Source organism: Pelobates fuscus, chromosome 4 (assembly GCF_036172605.1).
Source record: "Pelobates fuscus isolate aPelFus1 chromosome 4, aPelFus1.pri, whole genome shotgun sequence".
Classification (NCBI taxonomy): Eukaryota; Metazoa; Chordata; class Amphibia; order Anura; family Pelobatidae; genus Pelobates; species Pelobates fuscus.
In genome coordinates, this window is record NC_086320.1 from 126556958 (window position 1) to 126574260 (window position 17303).

At 40.2% G+C, this 17303-nt stretch overlaps 1 protein-coding gene across 5 annotated transcripts in view; it reads left to right on the top strand.

Annotated features, from left to right (window-relative positions):
• Positions 1-17303, top strand: part of CEP192 (centrosomal protein 192) — a 109957-nt gene that overhangs the window by 47665 nt on the left and 44989 nt on the right. For 4 of the 5 annotated variants that reach the window (XM_063451603.1, XM_063451600.1, XM_063451601.1 and 1 more), the window contains 9 exons: positions 1644-1853; positions 3145-3274; positions 4078-4187; positions 5224-6250; positions 7405-7522; positions 7634-7763; positions 8179-8980; positions 11923-12071; positions 12687-12917. In XM_063451603.1, coding sequence (XP_063307673.1) covers positions 1644-1853; positions 3145-3274; positions 4078-4187; positions 5224-6250; positions 7405-7522; positions 7634-7763; positions 8179-8980; positions 11923-12071; positions 12687-12917 — 2907 coding nt within the window. The remainder of the gene's footprint in view (positions 1-1643; positions 1854-3144; positions 3275-4077; positions 4188-5223; positions 6251-7404; positions 7523-7633; positions 7764-8178; positions 8981-11922; positions 12072-12686; positions 12918-17303) is intronic. The other variant, XM_063451602.1, reaches the window with a different exon arrangement.

Consider the following 17303-nt stretch of genomic DNA (forward strand, 5'->3'; position numbering starts at 1 on the left):
TGTGACTTGGTGTTCTTTCAACTCTTTGTTTAGCACAACATTTTTTCTGTTGGTGTCCTCCCTCTGAAAAAAGAGGCATTTACAAGCGGGCTTGCTCAATAAATTTTACAAAGATAATTGTCTTAAATTGTACATTTTGTACCACAAACTGCATATGTGTTTTGAAAGAACAAGAAACATTACCTGTATTGTACTAGTAAATAACTGGGAGAAAGACTTATTTAAAAATAGGTCATTCATTCACTTCTCGCTTTAAATCTTTGGCATAGACCCTGTACTGATGATTTGTCTGACCAGGCAGAGGAGAAAAGATGTCACACATGTTTATACTTTCACAAGCATATCAATCACATCACATGCGTTGTGGTTGCTATGCTAACTCCCTTCAGCTATGCTAGCGCTGGCTTTGGAGTATAGGAACTAATTGACATGATGGCAACAAAGGTTTTCCCAAGCAAGGCATATCATGGATTGGAGGTGGGTGTTACATAAAGGGTAACTCCAACAAAGCTGAGTAGATGGCAGTTCTGGAACTGGGGTGAGGTAAGTATATTTTAAATATTTTACATTGAGTATTTCATGTATTTCTGTGACACATGGTGTATTCAGTGTATTTGGAGCGGATACTCAGGAAAAAAAACTAAAAAACTACTTGCTTTTTTCCAATACACTTTAAGGTTTTTTACTAAAGTCCATTTCAAATTTAATTAGTAGCAGGACTGCATCTGAACTGAAAGCATAGCTGACTTTGAGAATTTATTTTTGCTTGGCAACATTTCAAACAATTGTATCCTGCAGTGAGACTGCAGGGACATGATCTATACACCAAAACTGAATAAGTTGGTAGTTTTGATGCCTGTAGTAATCCTTCAAAGGGACTTTCCAGTGTCAGGAAAACAATGTTTTCCTGGCACTGCAGGTCCCCTCTCCCTCCCACCTCCCATCCCAGGTTGCTGGTTAAAACCCCTTCAGTGACTTACCAGTATCCATCGCCGATGTCCCTCGGAGCTCGTTCAGGGTCCGCCCACACTCCTTTGCCGACGTCATCCGGCGGGGTAGACCTAATGCGCATGCGCGGCAATGCCGCACCAGCGCATTAGACCTCCCCATAGGAAAGCATTGAAAGATGCTTTTAATGCTTTACTCTGGGGTTTCAGCGATGCTGGAGGTCCTCACACAGCGTGAGGACATCCAGCGATGCTATAGCACAGAAAATCTGTGCTATAAACAAGGAAGTGCCCTCTAGTGGCTGTCTAGTTGACAGCCAATAGAGGAGGAGTTAACCCTGCAATGTAAATATTGCAGTTTATGAAAACTGCAATATTTACAGTTGCAGGTTTAAGGGAACTGGGAGTTGGCACCCAGACCACTCCAATGGGCAGAAGTGGTCTGGGTGCCTGGAGTGTCCCTTTTTAAGTACAAAACAAGCAAACTGAAGCTGTGTCATTAAGGGGCTAAACGGCAACATAAATATTTATTTTCTTGCAGCACAAACATTGCGAAAATGTCATGCTGTACAGTGTCCATTATACGTTTATTGTGAAACTGCAATGAAATTTAAACAGTTGTTACTAGATACTTTTGGTTTAACTTGACTTTGGTTTCGTTCGTTTCGTTTCTTTTCTTTGTGTAATACGTCCTAGGAAGAGCAAATGGATTTAGACAATATCTCCCTCAACATGGGTGACACCTCTTGGAAGTTACCACCAAGTAATGTATTGCTTAGAACATCTCAGGTGAATTCGGACATGTGTAAAGAAGATGCAAGCTATCTGCGCCTTTCCCTTGGTGAATTTTTCAGTCAGAGATCAGAGGCTCTCGGCTGCCTAGGTGGAGGGCAAGATGTAAAAAGGGTATGTACAATAACTCACACAGTACAGCAAACTACTTGTATTTTCAAACACATTGTCTGCATGAAGATATTCTTAAAGATTGGAACTTTTTTTACATTACATCATTTCTTTTGCATTTGAGACTGTGTTCAAGGTGTTACTAATTATTTCCGGATCAATGCTTTTAGAATCTATCTCCATGTACTATTCACTAGTGACTAGTGCTGCAGACACCTGCAGTATTAGCAATATATTCCTATACTGCTTCTGAGTGAGTGGAGAGAATGGAGGTAAGTAGCATGTAGAAGTCCAAATTTGGGTTATAAATGGGCACATCCACCACTTATTCATTATTATTCCCTGTTTAACACAATCTGATGCATTGGGGTAAAACAGAATAATAAATGTTTGTTGGCTACAAGTACCATCTGGATAGAATCTTGTAACAATCCTCTGACGTCTGAGAAAGTGGTAATATGAAAGGTAGTGGATATAATCTCGTCTCACTCCTATCAGAAACTGATGTTCTCTGGTACAATCAGATATGTTGCAGATTTTTTTGGCACATTGTGTGTTCAGCCATTTAAAAATGTTGGCAACATCAAGAAACGCATGATTACTCTAAATGTGATTTGAAAGTTGAAGGTCTTAAATGGACACTGTAGGCACCCAGACCACTTCAGCTCATGCAAACACCCATCACCCTTAACCCTGAGCATGTAATTATTGCAGTTTTTATATACTGCAATAATTACCTCCGAGGGTTAACTCTTCCTCTAGTGGCTCTCTACCAGACTTCTGGAATTGAAACGGACATTTTGTCCGTTATCTGATGCTGGACGTTCTAATGGTCTGCATGAGGACCTCCAGCGTCTGATTTCCCCCCATAGGAAAGCACTGACTAATGCCTTCCTATAGGGAAATCCTAATGCGGGTGCGACCATTGCTGCCCATGCGCATTAGGTCTCCCCCTGGTGCCAAGGTAGGTAACTGAAGGTGTTATTAACCCCTTCAGCGCTGTGGGGGACTTGACAGAGAGGGAAGCTATAGGGCCAGGGAATTTTTTTTTTTTTTTTAAGTGTAAGTGTCTCTAGAGACTGTCGGTCTGACAGGAGTGCTCTCTGATAATATACCTTGCTATTTGACAGAAACTGCAATGTTTTACATTGTCGTAGAAAATTTTCAGCATCAACGACTGCATCTTGGTATACTGTATTTATTATTTGGTGTCCCTTCAATGCCTATTTGCGATGTGGTATGTGTAAAAACATTTTATTTTCATTTAACTAGTATTTTTTTTTTTTATCCCCAGCCCTCCTTTGGCTATCATATAATTTCTCCAGAGAAGCAGGAGCCTATTGTCCTTCTAAAGGCCTCAGATACATCTGGAAACTCTGACTATGAAACTACTATAAAGTTCTTTGATGACACATTAATTCCAGGTCCGTACACTGCCTCATACTGTAATTTTGGAATGTAAATCTGGCGCATGATTGTGTCCAGTGGCAGTGACAGAAAATTGCCTTCTTGGAACCAGTGCAAACTTTCTAGTCTTAATTTAAAATTTTATGTCAAAATAGGCAAACTTTAAAATTCTGCTGCTCTTTATTTTTAGTTTGTCTATTTGTGCTAAAATCTGAAATTTACTTTGAATTCCCAAGTATTTGCACTTTAGTAAATAACTTTATTATAATTTGTAATAATAGCTTTGTTTTGTGGCTGATATCTTATAGTGCCTTTTACTTGTTGAAAATTCAGGTTCATTTTTTTTATGTAGCAAGGTTCAAAATACTAAGGCAGGTAATGGAGCTGCTGAGTGTACTTTGGAGACTAAACACAAAGGGAATACTCCGCATACCATGTCTTCAATAAGCTACACGTGACCATGCTAAATACTGCTCCTGATGCGCTTTGCTAAAACCTTGTATTGAGTCATTATAAAACTGATAGTGTTACTTTTCTACAAAGTTTAGCCTAAACCTGGATATGTGCACAAGCTTAAAATTCAAGTTGGCAGTCTGTTTTAATTTTCTGACAAATTCTCGTAAGGTGGAGTTATGTTTAGCAAATGTGATTATCAATTCGAACTCTCTAGTGAATGCTGCACAAATCTTGACTTTGTGTCATAGCGTGGTTTCGGTGTCAAATGGTGTACATGTAGCGATAATACTTCCAAAACCCACCTCTTGCTGAATAAACTTATTTTCTTTCAAGTTTTGTTTTTTTCATTTTTTTTTTTATTCAGAAGACCTTGGATGTTTACCAGATGATCAGAAAATCGCTTGTGCTACATTTGAAGTTGGAACACCAGAAAAGAAATCGGAAGAAACTAGCCATCGTAAATCAGAGCATGAGGTATTGCTATGATTAAAAGAACATATGTTCACTAAAGTTGAATATGTGAAAGAAATTAGACCTGTCTTATTGTTAAAATGGGGAAAAAAAACAATGTGATCTTGGCACTCAAGATACCAAAGGAAGCAGGTTAATTTGGAGAATCAGAATATATGCAGCAATTGTTCAACCTCTAATTGGATGATTTATCAATTGAACACCACTGTGAGCACAATCCATATTTATGGCTCATCATTAACCATAAATATAAATTAAATTGCAATACACATACACATACACTTCTTGGGGACGTGATGCAGGTCATGCAATCAATGAAGTAAGTGTTTGTTTGCAGTTTCACATAAAGGGAAACTATAGTCAACACAACTGCTCCAGCTTATTGTATTTGTTCTGATGAGTATAATCCGTTCATTCACGCTCTTTACAGTAAACACTGTCTTTTCAGAAAAACTGCAGTGTTTACATTACAGCCTAGTGATAACTCCACTGGCCACTCCGCAGATGGCTACTAGAGGTGCTTCCTGGGGCAGTGCTGCACAGTGAGCAGTACTGCCATTCAGTGTCCCCTCCCTCTGCATGCAGACACTGAACTTTTCTCATATGAGGAGATGCTTATTGGCCAGGGCGGTGTTTACCTTGCGTTGGCTCTGCCCCTGATCTGCCACCTTGACTGTCTTGGCCAATCCTATGGGGAAGCATTGTGATAGGCTCAGACCACCACTTCTGATGATCTCAGCAGGCAGATCACAGGCAGTCAAGGGAAGAGCCAGCAGCTGCAAACTTGAATGCAAGTAAGAATTTACTACATTTAGGGAGGCATGGACTCCTTTTCACTGGGGATGGTGTATCCATCAATTACGTTCAGTTGTCTGGAATTTGAATTATATGTGACTTTTCCAACCAGTGTGGTTCAAGACTGCTTCTGGTTGTTACTTTTTGCAGAGTGGGAAACTGTGTGTGTGTGTGTGTTTTATATTTCTGTGTATGTTTTACGTTTGTCAACAGACTTGAAATAAATTTTTTTTTTTTATTGCAGGAAACTATTGCCAGTGCAGAAATGTTGAAAGAAAAATCAGACCAGGAAACAGAAAAAAAAGTTCTCAGCATAAGTAAAATTGCATCTGCAATTGCTGATGCTTCTTCCAGTGCAGACCCTTCTCAGTTAGCTGCTATAATAATGGAACTCTCGCATAAAAGTAAAACCCTTTCTGTGACTTCAGATCCAGAAAACCCAGACTTCTCTGTTAACTGGTTGAGCACATCCTTAGAAAAATATGCTCCTGCAATCATTGATATGGAGAGATACTTGAAAGCAACAGAAATTAGTGGTCGTGAAAGTGAAATGGAGAGCTTTGTGCAGTCCATGAATGATTTTACCTGGGATATGTCTCCTATGTACAAGCAGCAAGTTTTGCAGGACTCTGTTGGTGATCTGACCAACATCACTGATGTTCAAAAACAAGATCTGAAGAAACCGGACAACTCACATGAAGTGCACACAAGTTCACTTCAGACAGAGAATGTTGGTAGGAAGACTGAAACCAAAGCTGTATGTCTTGTTGCATCTGTGGGTCACCAGTCTAAAGCTGGTGGTTCTGGTAGCAACCATACAAAATTAAAAACAAGTATGGGGCAGACTTCAGAATTGCCGAACGCCAAACAACATTTTCAAACAAGCGATACTAAGCATTCAACCTCTGAAAAATCACGTACAGAAAAGGAAAAAGGAAAGGTTACAAAATCTGGCATTCAAACTGTAGCTCCAATTCAACGGAAATCTGACACTTTAGGGAATAAAGTGAAACCTTTGCAAGAAAGAGTGAAGGAAGTGAGCCAAGTAACTGCCTTCAAGCAGGGACAAACCGAAAGCAGTTCACAATTAACGTCAAATATTCCCAAGAGTACAAAGGTTTTACGATCACCCAGGAGATCTAGCTCACGTTTAAGTGATCCGGATCGCCAGCAACATAGTAATAATTCTGAACAAATTTGCAAAGACATCCACCAGAAACATGTTAGTTTTCAGACATCTGCCTCCACTAAAGTACCAATAAAAGCTACTGGTAAGATGCTGGGACGTCCATTCCCTCCATAAGCATGTATTAATTTCTAATCATAATGGGGATCTTGTTAGGCTAGTGCAGGATTAGGCAAGCTTTGGCACGTCACATATTGTGGGCTTCATCTCCCTTGATGCTTTGCCAGCTGCTTATGGCTATATGAGCATTTTATGCGAGATGTAGTCCACAAACTCTCGAGTGCCGTAGTTTGCCTCCTCCTTAGCTAGAATTTAGACTTGAGCTGTAAAATCTCGATAAATGTTAAAGTATACTTCAATGTCTACTTCTAGTATAAAGTGGTTGATTTTCTTAACTGAAAACCTTTAAAAAACAAATAGATCTTAAAGGAACACTATAGGGTAAGGAACACAAACTTGTATTTCTGACCATATGGTGTTTAATCCACAATTTAGGTGGCTTGCTTCCTCCTCCTCCTCCTCCCCCCCCCCCCCCTTTAGAAGGGGGTAAAAACGCGCTTTATTTCCAACTCGAGTCAACCCGCTCTGGTCCAGTCCCCGATCCGCCTCCTTGGTGACATCAGAACTGCCGCGCTGAACGGCAGTGCAGCCTACTCTGCAGCACAGCCTTGGGAAACACCTCCAGTGGCCATCGTAGGAGTGTGCACTTGGAAGTGTCCCTAGGGGCAATGTAAACACTGCCTGTTCCATGAAAAGGATGTGTTTGCATGAATATTCCTGCAGGGAATGATTATACTCACCAGAACTACATTAAGCTGTAGTTGTTCTGATGACTATAGTGTATCTTGAAATGCAGCCCTATCATATGCATTTTGGCCAAATTGGCAATAGTAGAATAATTTTAAAGGGACCCTGTAGTCATAGTTTAATGTAGTGGTTCTGGGGATTATAGCCTGTCCCTGAAGGCGGAGTATTGTAAACACTGCCTTTTCTGATAAAAAGCTGTGTTTTAAAGTGCTGCCTATGACAACATGCAGTGGCTTTTCATACGGACTGTCACTTCTGGGACTTCCTGGGTCCAGTAATACATAAATTGCAGGACCAATGTTCAGTGTCTCTATGGTCTGCATAAACATGCAAAATGCTATAGATGTATTGATCTAGATGCTGATTTTTATGTGTGAGTGAGAGAAAGAGGTAGATAAAAAAATATAATCTCTTTCTTTAAAAACTCTTTAGATTTTTCAGGCCATGATGCTAATGGAATGGAGGATGACCAATACACCTTTAGACCTTCAACCTCGCCTCTAATTCACTCTTCTCCAAGCCAGGATTCATTGAAAATATCTGACCAAAGGTAATTAGATTAAAAAATAATAATAAACTTTTAAAGTAAAAACAAATATGCATATCAAATACTTTGAAGCCAATGTTTATAATTAACTTGTTTCATTATTCTTCCTCACAGCTCTGCTAATTGTTCTGAGAGTACGGTTTCTGAGTCCTCTTGTCTTAGTCCCAGCTTAAGCAGGTTGACTTACATTTCGATGGCAGAAAATACTTTGCAGGCTGCAACAAATCCAAGTACAGCAAATAAGGTAGGAAAGGTATATAAAGTTATATAAATGTTTATGGATTTGTAAATTCATTTTGGTTATTTAAACCAAATCTATAAAACATTTAGCTATCTCATTACATTATTTGATCTAGAATGAAATGTTACATATTACAACAGGTAGAGCTGACCAGAACCCTTTTTGGTAAACCTGTAACTTGGGGCTTTTGGTTCCTGGGACTAAGGCTTGTTTTCTGTATGCTGTTTTTCTGTAGTGGATATGGTGCCAGGAATGTGCTATAAAACATTAATGCAAGTAGTTCTTGGTGTCTGCCAGCAGCTGCTCTCTGCTTGATACGTGTGATTCTAGATTACTGTGCTGCTTTGACTAGATTTATTTAGAAGTTGTGCATCTTTATAAAAACTGAATTTCTAAAATGTTGTCTTTTTCTTTTCAGAGCAACGATACAATTGAGTTGAGCACAACTATTGTTCGAGCCAGCCCAACGCCTCAAGAAATGCAGAATAATCCAAATATTTTATCCTGGCAAAATAAAAGAAGCTTGGGATCAGATACTAGCCCCTTAAAACTACGCAAGGATTCTTCTCCTAAACATTATAACCATACCCAAAAGGAAGACGTTTTCAATTTCCAAGACAAAAGTAAATCTGTAAATGTTAAAGAAAAGATTAAGGCAGGTGGTCCAACTGGCACACCATTGAACTATAATCAAGAGCCATCTGTCCCAGTGGACCCTTCTTTTCCATATCCGAGATTTACACACACATCAAGTCAAGCATTTGGTTCTACTAATATTATTCCAGCAAGTGGATTGGAGAACTATCCACTGATTCAAAGTGCCACTCTAAATGGCCAGTATGTTTCAAGTTTGAAACCCGTTCATCAGGACCTAGAAAATATGGCACTTTCTGTTCAAGCTCTTCTCACTGGACAGTCTCTTTCATCAACTGCGTTTGCTCAACAGTACTTGGGGAGCATGACAACAGTTGGGAATACAGTTCCACAAACATATCAAGTTGGACCTTCATCACTTTATGGCACGCATACTGGATATCCTAGCTGTAGCATTCCAGCACAACACAGTCAGAACACTAGCTCTGGGCTTCTAACTGCCCTCCCCATAACTAGTCATATGGCTAGCAAACCAGAAAGTGCCACTGTAGCTGTTGGCTTTCCTGGGCAATCTTTTAGCACAACTGGACTTCAGCAGTGGGGTGCTAGAGTATCCTCTGGATTTGGTAAGCTATTTACATGTTGGTTAGTATTTGGCCTTCTTAAAGGACAATTTTCACGTCAAACTTTTATTTTTAGATAAGTACATTGTTTAAAACCACAATAGAAGAACAATTGATTCCTACCTTTGATATATGACCGGATCCGTCAGCCACGTACATGCACCTTTGTTTGGACAGTGTTTGAAAACGGGCCGTCTTTGTTCTTCCCTGCTGCACTCCCTGCACGGAAACAGGGAAGACCATAGAGACTGTCCGGCCAAAAGTGCATGTATATGTTTGAAGCATCCAGTCATATAGTACAGATTAAAATTTAATTCTCATTTTTTTTCTCAATACTTGATGAAAGGGCTATAATATTAAAAAAATATTTTTTGAGATAACTTATTTCCTTTATATACTGTTAACATAGCAAAATTAAGTTATTGATCTATATTTTGTCAATCTTTCTTTTATTGAGGCATGTGGTTATGGTGGTACAGAATAAAGAGAGGGAGACATGCGGGGGTCATACATGTTGTACACATCATGGCAAATTGCAATATCTCCTAGGACTAACGGCCTCATTTTATATTATATAGACAAGTTTAACTGAGAGAGTACAACATAAAGTAAAAAGGTCAAGGTGATGGACATTCAGCACGATATACATAGCTTAATAACAGGAATAACAGTGCGTAAGCGATTCTTAATATTTCAACATAATTTTTACAAGTTAGCAGTAACAGGCGAGTCACCAGAGGGCGGCAGGTCACCGAGCTAGCCAGTTTAGGCTTTCATATAGGCTTAGGCAATTTTAGCTGCTATCTATGCCAGGTCTTAGGTAGTAGAACAAAATGGCACGCAATTAAACCACTTATTTTATCATGCTTCATTATCTTGCTATACCTGAAAAGCGTATTAATGCAAGAACTGCGTTGCTAGACAGTAGATTTCAGACTGATCCTTTACAAGTTTTGCTTATGAACTGTGAGCTGAAACAAGTTGCAGGGGTTTATCTACGGCTATATTAAGTTACAGGGCATGTCAGTCACTGGACTGAGAGTCTCCTCCTTATGAAATGGTTCATATCTGACTGTGGTTTTCAAAAAAAAAAATATTTTCACTTGCAGGTGTGTACATAGAGTGGTGTACTGACGTGGTAAACTATTAAAGTAACAAGCTCGGCTAAATCAAGCATTTAAAGCGAAACAATATTAAAAGTAGGTCAGGATATAGTTACATGCTAGTGTTGTGCGTTGCTAAAACAAAGAGCATCAGGCATGGCATTACAGGAGAACATTATAGGAGAACAATAAAATGGTGCATGCTAGTCAGCATAACTACACCCATTTTGTGTTTTGTAAGTAAAGCATTTAAGATTATAACCGTATGGTAATAATAGAGTGGGAATAGACCCCCTAGGAGACCCCATGCATACTGTGTCAGCCGGGTTAAACTGATGAGATACACGGTGGTTACCATAATGAGTCCCTTAAAGCATGACACAGTCCAGTTAGATCTGCAGTCCTATAGGAGTGAGCAACCAGGCCTTCAGGGTCCTCGGTTAGATATTAAGGGGTGGTCTGCCTTTGCCGGTCGGTCCGCCAGGTGTGTGTGGTGGAGGGTTCAGGGAAGCTTCCATATCAGCCTATCCCTCTGCTGGGCATCTTGGGTGTAAGACCCTGCCGCAGCCGGGGGCCTCTGTCGCTGCAGGGATATGTAGCAGCCGCCTGCCGGCCCCAGGTCATTGTAAAGGCCTGCATCTTCAATCCACCAACTTGATGTCTCAGCGTGGCCGGGTTGTCCCTTTGTCGGGCGCCGCGCGCCAGTGCTGTGGTGTCGCTGCGTCCAGGGGCCGCCTGTCTTCGGCCTGAGGCCTTAGTGGGTGCTCTTGCCCGGTTGCCATTGATCCCATCACCAGGATCGTGGGCCCAGGGATCTGCCGGAGCCTGTTCTCCCTGGGTGTATGGCAGGCTACGGAGGATTTCCTCCTGTTGAGCTCCCAGCTCAGATGAAGGGTAAGCGGTCACAGCGGCAGCGTCTTCCACGTGGGCGATGCGGCCTGTTGGTACATTAGAGCCTTGCGCTTGGTCTGTTTCCAGGCTGAGGGGTTGCTGGACGGTTCGGGTTGTCTGCTGATGCTCGGTCTCCGGCTGCAACGGTGGCTGTGGCTGTGCTGCACGGGATTCAATCCGGCGCCAGAACGCCGTACAGATTCTGTCGAAGGCTTCATTGAATCGTTTTTCCCATGCTGGAATCTGTGTGTTCTCCTCCTCAGTCGCCATTTTAGGTCGTTGTGGAGAAGTAACCTGGGGGGCTGGTAAGTCCTTTGTGCTTGTTAGTCGCTGGGCCCCCAGGTGGTACCGGGATAACCCCCTCCGGTCCAGGGGGGGGGGGGGGATCGGGTCGGTTCGGTTATGGCACTCCGACAGCGGGTGGCTGAGAGACTGGCCGTGTCTCCCCTCCATGTGGTCCGCCTGTCAGGTAGGCCGTAGTGAGTGTATTGGTCGCGGATCGTGGACGGTGCTCCCCTGCCGCTTGTGAATGAGCCCCCTTCAGTGTGGGGTTCCGATTGTAGCTCTTGAGCCTCGGTTTAGCAGTCGTTGAGCTTCTTTTTTGCAGTTTTTGCAGTGGGTATATGAGGAGCTCCCCTCAAACACGTCCGTCGGCCATGTTAGCTAGGCCCCGCCCCTGATCTATATTTTGAGCAAGGATGTTTGGTGTTGTTTAGTTTCTGTTTTAGTTTACATTTTATTCAAAATATTTTTCTTCACTTACTGAAACATAGACTTCTTTTTAAAACCGACTTCTATCTTAACAGCAAATTTAGTTGAGACTATTGAAATGTATCTGGAGATCACATGTATTGTAAAAGTAATTTAGGCTAAAAAAAAAAAAAACCTTAAATCAAGCTCATCATTTTGCATGTCACTGCTGCTGACTTTTTATTAATGTCTTTATCCTAGGGCAAGTTTTGGTGCCTGAAGAACTGACATTTCCCAGTGCATGTTGTGTGGGCATTGCTTCACAGTCGTCCTTAAATGTTTTTAATCCAAATGACAGATGGATGCAGGTTAATTTTGCAATACAAAGCATTGCTGTTAATGGTGAAAAGGTAAGTGCACACAGACACACTGTGGTCTAATTTAAGGAATGTAGACCTTCCTGGCATTTTTAGATAGATATTTATATAGAATGGTTTCAATGAAAATTCAAGGGAAAATCATGTGTACTGAGGTCATGCATAATTTATCTTAAAATTTCTTTATGGTTTTAATAAAATACACAGCCAAAAAGGCTTTAGCACTTTTAATATGAATATTTACAACAGAAAGGAGAGCCAATCCAAATGAAATAATGACAATTAAAAGAAAATAGAAGGTAAATTTTACCATAACGATTTTAATTTATAATTTTTAAGCTTGGAGGTTTGAATGTGAGTAAATACTACTTTCCGTAATGGTACTAAATGCCTTTTAATATTTTTACAGTGAAAGTAATTTAAAGGGAACTGTACAGGAGTTTGGAAATACTGTTTGTTGGTTAACCCAGAAAAACAAACTAAACAAGAACAGTTTGCAATATGGGAATAATGGCTATTATCTACAATCATAATTTAATTTATTAAATTGACGTTTCAGTAGCAATCTTGTAACGGTTTTCATTGTGTATGTTTTGTCATTATGTGAAATACCAACCAAATTAACTTCACTGATCCCAAACATTTTAGATTGATACAGCAGCTTACCAGTGCTTGGTTTTCAAGAACAAAACAATAATTGGTCCACGATCTGGAGAAGAAATGAAATTCCTTTTCCTGCCTCAAAGATCTGGTCTCTTCCAATGTGTGCTTAGTGTCTCATCTTTCCCGGTATCTGCTGATACAGAGACCATCTTAAGAGCCGAAGCTATGACTTCAAAAGTTCTCATCACTGCAGTTTCAGAATATCCGTTAATAGAGGTAAGAATTGTGCAGTATTGAAATCAAACGTTACTACAACACAGGCATGTTAAAACCTTACGTTTGTGTGTGTTGTGGTGTTTTTGGGGTTTTTTTTTCAGTTGAATCTGAAACCTCGCCTTAAGTATTTAATTTTATATACCGGTATTTTAAATTTACTAAAGAAAGCTGAATGTGTCATTTCAAATTATTCTTTATGAATGGGCAGATGTATCCAGAAATCAAACCGGTCACTCCTGAGCTACGGAGACTGCTGCTTAAAAAGTTAATCCAAGCACTATGACTACTTAAGTGATTTGTGGTCATTGTATATGACACGGTCTGTGTCATTGACATCATTAGCCAGCCTGTCCTCTGTGACATATCTACCCCTACATTGAAAGGAATTATGTCACTGGAAGAGGATGTAAGTCAATAGAAATGCTAAGTTTTATTTCACTTGGCAAATAATGTCCAAATGATTGAATTTAATTTCTCAGTCAAAATGGAGATTAGAAACTGTTTGAAAATACTAGAAGGAACATAGACCTCATATGGCGACAGCAAACCACAGACACACCTACAGCAATAATAGCAATAGACGCCGAAAAGGCCTTCGACGGGGTTTCACCTCCTCGAGTTCCAGGGATTCCCAGAAAAATATGTGACCACGATTAAAGCTATGTACAGCCAAGTTTCTGCGCAAGTAAAAATCACAGGAGCGAGGTCCACGCCCTTTAAACTGGGCAATGGGACCCGACAGGGATGCCCCCTTTCGCCACTTTTGTTTGTGCTGACCCTGGAACCGCTCTTAAATAAAAAATAATAATACAAAATATTAATGAAACAAAAAACAATATTAAAATAATAATTAAAAAATAACCCCCACCAAGGCTCTGCATCACACTCTGCATCATACACACACACACTGCATTCATACACACACACACTGCATTCATACACACACACACTGCATTCATACACACACACTGCATTCATACACACACACTGCATTCATACACACACACTGCATTCATACACACACACTGCATTCATACACACACACTGCATTCATACACACACACTGCATTCAAACACACACTGCATTCATACACACACACTGCATTCATACACACACACTGCATTCATACACACACACTGCATTCATACACACACACTGCATTCATACACACACACTGCATTCATACACACACACACACACACACACACACACTGCATTCATACACACACACACACACACACACTGCATTCATACACACACACACACTGCATTCATACGCACACACGCACACTGCATTCATGCGCACACACGCACACTGCATTCATGCGCACACACGCACACTGCATTCATACGCACACACGCACACTGCATTCATGCGCACACACGCACACTGCATTCATGCGCACACACGCACACTGCATTCATGCGCACACACGCACACTGCATTCATGCGCACACACGCACACTGCATTCATGCGCACACACGCACACTGCATTCATGCGCACACACGCACACTGCATTCATGCGCACACACGCACACTGCATTCATGCGCACACACGCACACTGCATTCATGCGCACACACGCACACTGCATTCATGCGCACACACGCACACTGCATTCATGCGCACACACGCACACTGCACCCATGCGCACACACGCACACTGCACCCATGCGCACACACGCACACTGCACCCATGCGCACACACGCACACGCACCCATGCGCACACACGCACACGCTGCACTCATACTGCATTCACATACACACACAAACTGCACTCATACTGCATTCACATACACACACAAACTGCACTCATACTGCATTCTCATACACACACAAACTGCACTCATACTGCATTCTCATACACACACAAACTGCACTCATACTGCATTCTCATACACACACACACACACTGGATTCTCATACACACACACACACACACACACTGGATTCTCATACACACACACACACACACACACACACACACTGGATTCTCATACACACACACACACACACACACACTGGATTCTCATACACACACACTGCAAATAAATATTCAATTAACCCCTTAAGGACAGAGCTTCAGAAGCTTGACTTACGCTTAATGACACAAGCAATTTTTGCATTTTCTTGCTGTTTGCGTTCAACTGCAATTTGCATCTCTCTCATTTATTGCACCGACACATATTATATACTGTTTTTTAAAGGACAGAAAGGGCTTTAATTTGATATAACATATAAATATATAAATGCTTACTTATTATAAAAAAATACAGAAAAATGCAAAAAAAAGGAAATATTGTTTTTTTTTTTACAGTTTTTGCAATCATAATGTGTGCATAATTAGTGCAGGTTAAGGAAAGTAATTAAAAATAAATTCATTTATTTGTTCTGATTTACAGAATATATAATGTGTCTGGGATTTTAAGTTTTTTTTGGTAGTTACAGGTCACAAAGCACAAGGAGTAAAATAAAATTTTAATATGGAGCGATTTTAGAATTTGGTATGTTTGTCTTGTAAGCCTAATAGCCATAAAATAAAACAAAATTGCCACACAAAAGTATATATTTATATAAAGTAGACATCACAGGCTATTTACCTAAGGTTGTTTTGACACTTTCTACGTAGCCATTTTACCGCCAACCTCTGCTAAATATTGGAGTAAAATTGTGTTTTTGGGGGGTTTTCGCACACAAACGTATAACAAAGAATTCTCATGTGTATTTTGTAAAGTTGTTGTGTGCTATTCCTGTACAAAGTTTTATTATGTGTTCAGTTACTTCTGCTGAGTACAACGGTACCCCCATTGTATGTCTTTGGCACTATTTTGTGAAGTTACAGTGCCATATAGGAGACCTGTCCTTTTCAGTATTCACAGTAGAATTTTGAGAGACGGATATAATGAGCCTATGCTTCCATTTGGGGTATTATAACAGTTTGACTGTTCAAAACCCCCCACAAAGGCCTACCATTTGTAAAAGTAGACACTCCAGGGTATCTCATAAGGTGCATATTGTGCCTTAACATGCCCCCATTTTTTTACCATTACATGCCAAAGTATGTGGTAAAAAATAATTGTGTGCATTTTTTACATACGGATTGCATTTTTGCTGGGCATTTTGTATATTTCATATGTGCCACTAAGTTCAAACCCCCCAAATTATGCTCAGCTAAGTCTTCTGAGTAAAAGGACACCCCCATTGTATGTCTATGGCACTATTTCGTGAAGCTACAGTGCCATACAGGAGACCTGTCCTTTTCAGTATTCACAGTTAAATTTTGAGAGACGGATTTAATGAGCCTATGCTTCCATTTGGGGTATTATAACAGTTTGACTGTTCAAAAAAAAAACCACAAAGGCCTACCATTTGTAAAAGTAGACACTCCAGGGTATATCGTAAGGTGCATATTGTGCCTTAGCATGCCCCCATTTATTCACCAATATATGCCAAAGTATGTGGTAAAAAATAATTTTGTGCATTTTTTGACATACGGATTGCATTTTTGCTGGGCATTTTGTATATTTCATATGTGCCACTAAGTTCAAAACCTTCAAATTATGCTCAGCTAAGTCTTCTGAGTAAAAAGACATCCCCAATGAATGTCTTTGGCACTATTTTGTGAAGCTACAGTGGCATATTGGAGACCAAGCCATATCAGTTTTTACAGAACTTTGAATTTTGATGCTGGGCCTATGTGCAATTTCCAAGCATCTTCGTAAGTTTTAAATTCAAACTACCCCACAAAGGCCTACCATTTCTTAAAGTAGACACCCCAGGGTATTTCAAAAGGCATATTTTGAACCTTAGCGTGGGATAATTTTTCCGCTAGCTTGTACCAGGTGTAGTGGTAATAAGCGTTTTTTCTGCCTTTTTGACACACAAAGTGAGTTTGCACAGTATATTTTGCAAACCTTATGTGTACCACCACTCTATAATACTTTATATGTTGCTCAGCTATGTCGGCTGAGTACAAAAATACCCCCGTATGTACCTTTGCCAGGTATATGTGGACATCGGAGGGGCACATTTGGGACACAGCCATTCCATTTTTTTTCAAACTTTACATTTTTACGCTGTGCCCATGTCCCATTTTAGAGTATTTTACCAGGCTATATAATCCAAATACTCCATAAAGCCATACCATTTCTTAAAGAAGACATACCAGGGTATTTCAAAAGGCATATTTTGAAAATTAGTGTGGGATCATTTTTCCGCTAGCTTGTACCAGGTGTAGTGGTAATGAGCGTTATTAAATGTATTTTTTTACTTTTTAAAACTTTTTTTACTTTTTAAAACTATTTTTTAAACTTTTGTTTTGATTATTCATTTTTTTTAAAGTTTCCTAAACTTTCGTAAAACTTTTTTTTACAGATTTAACA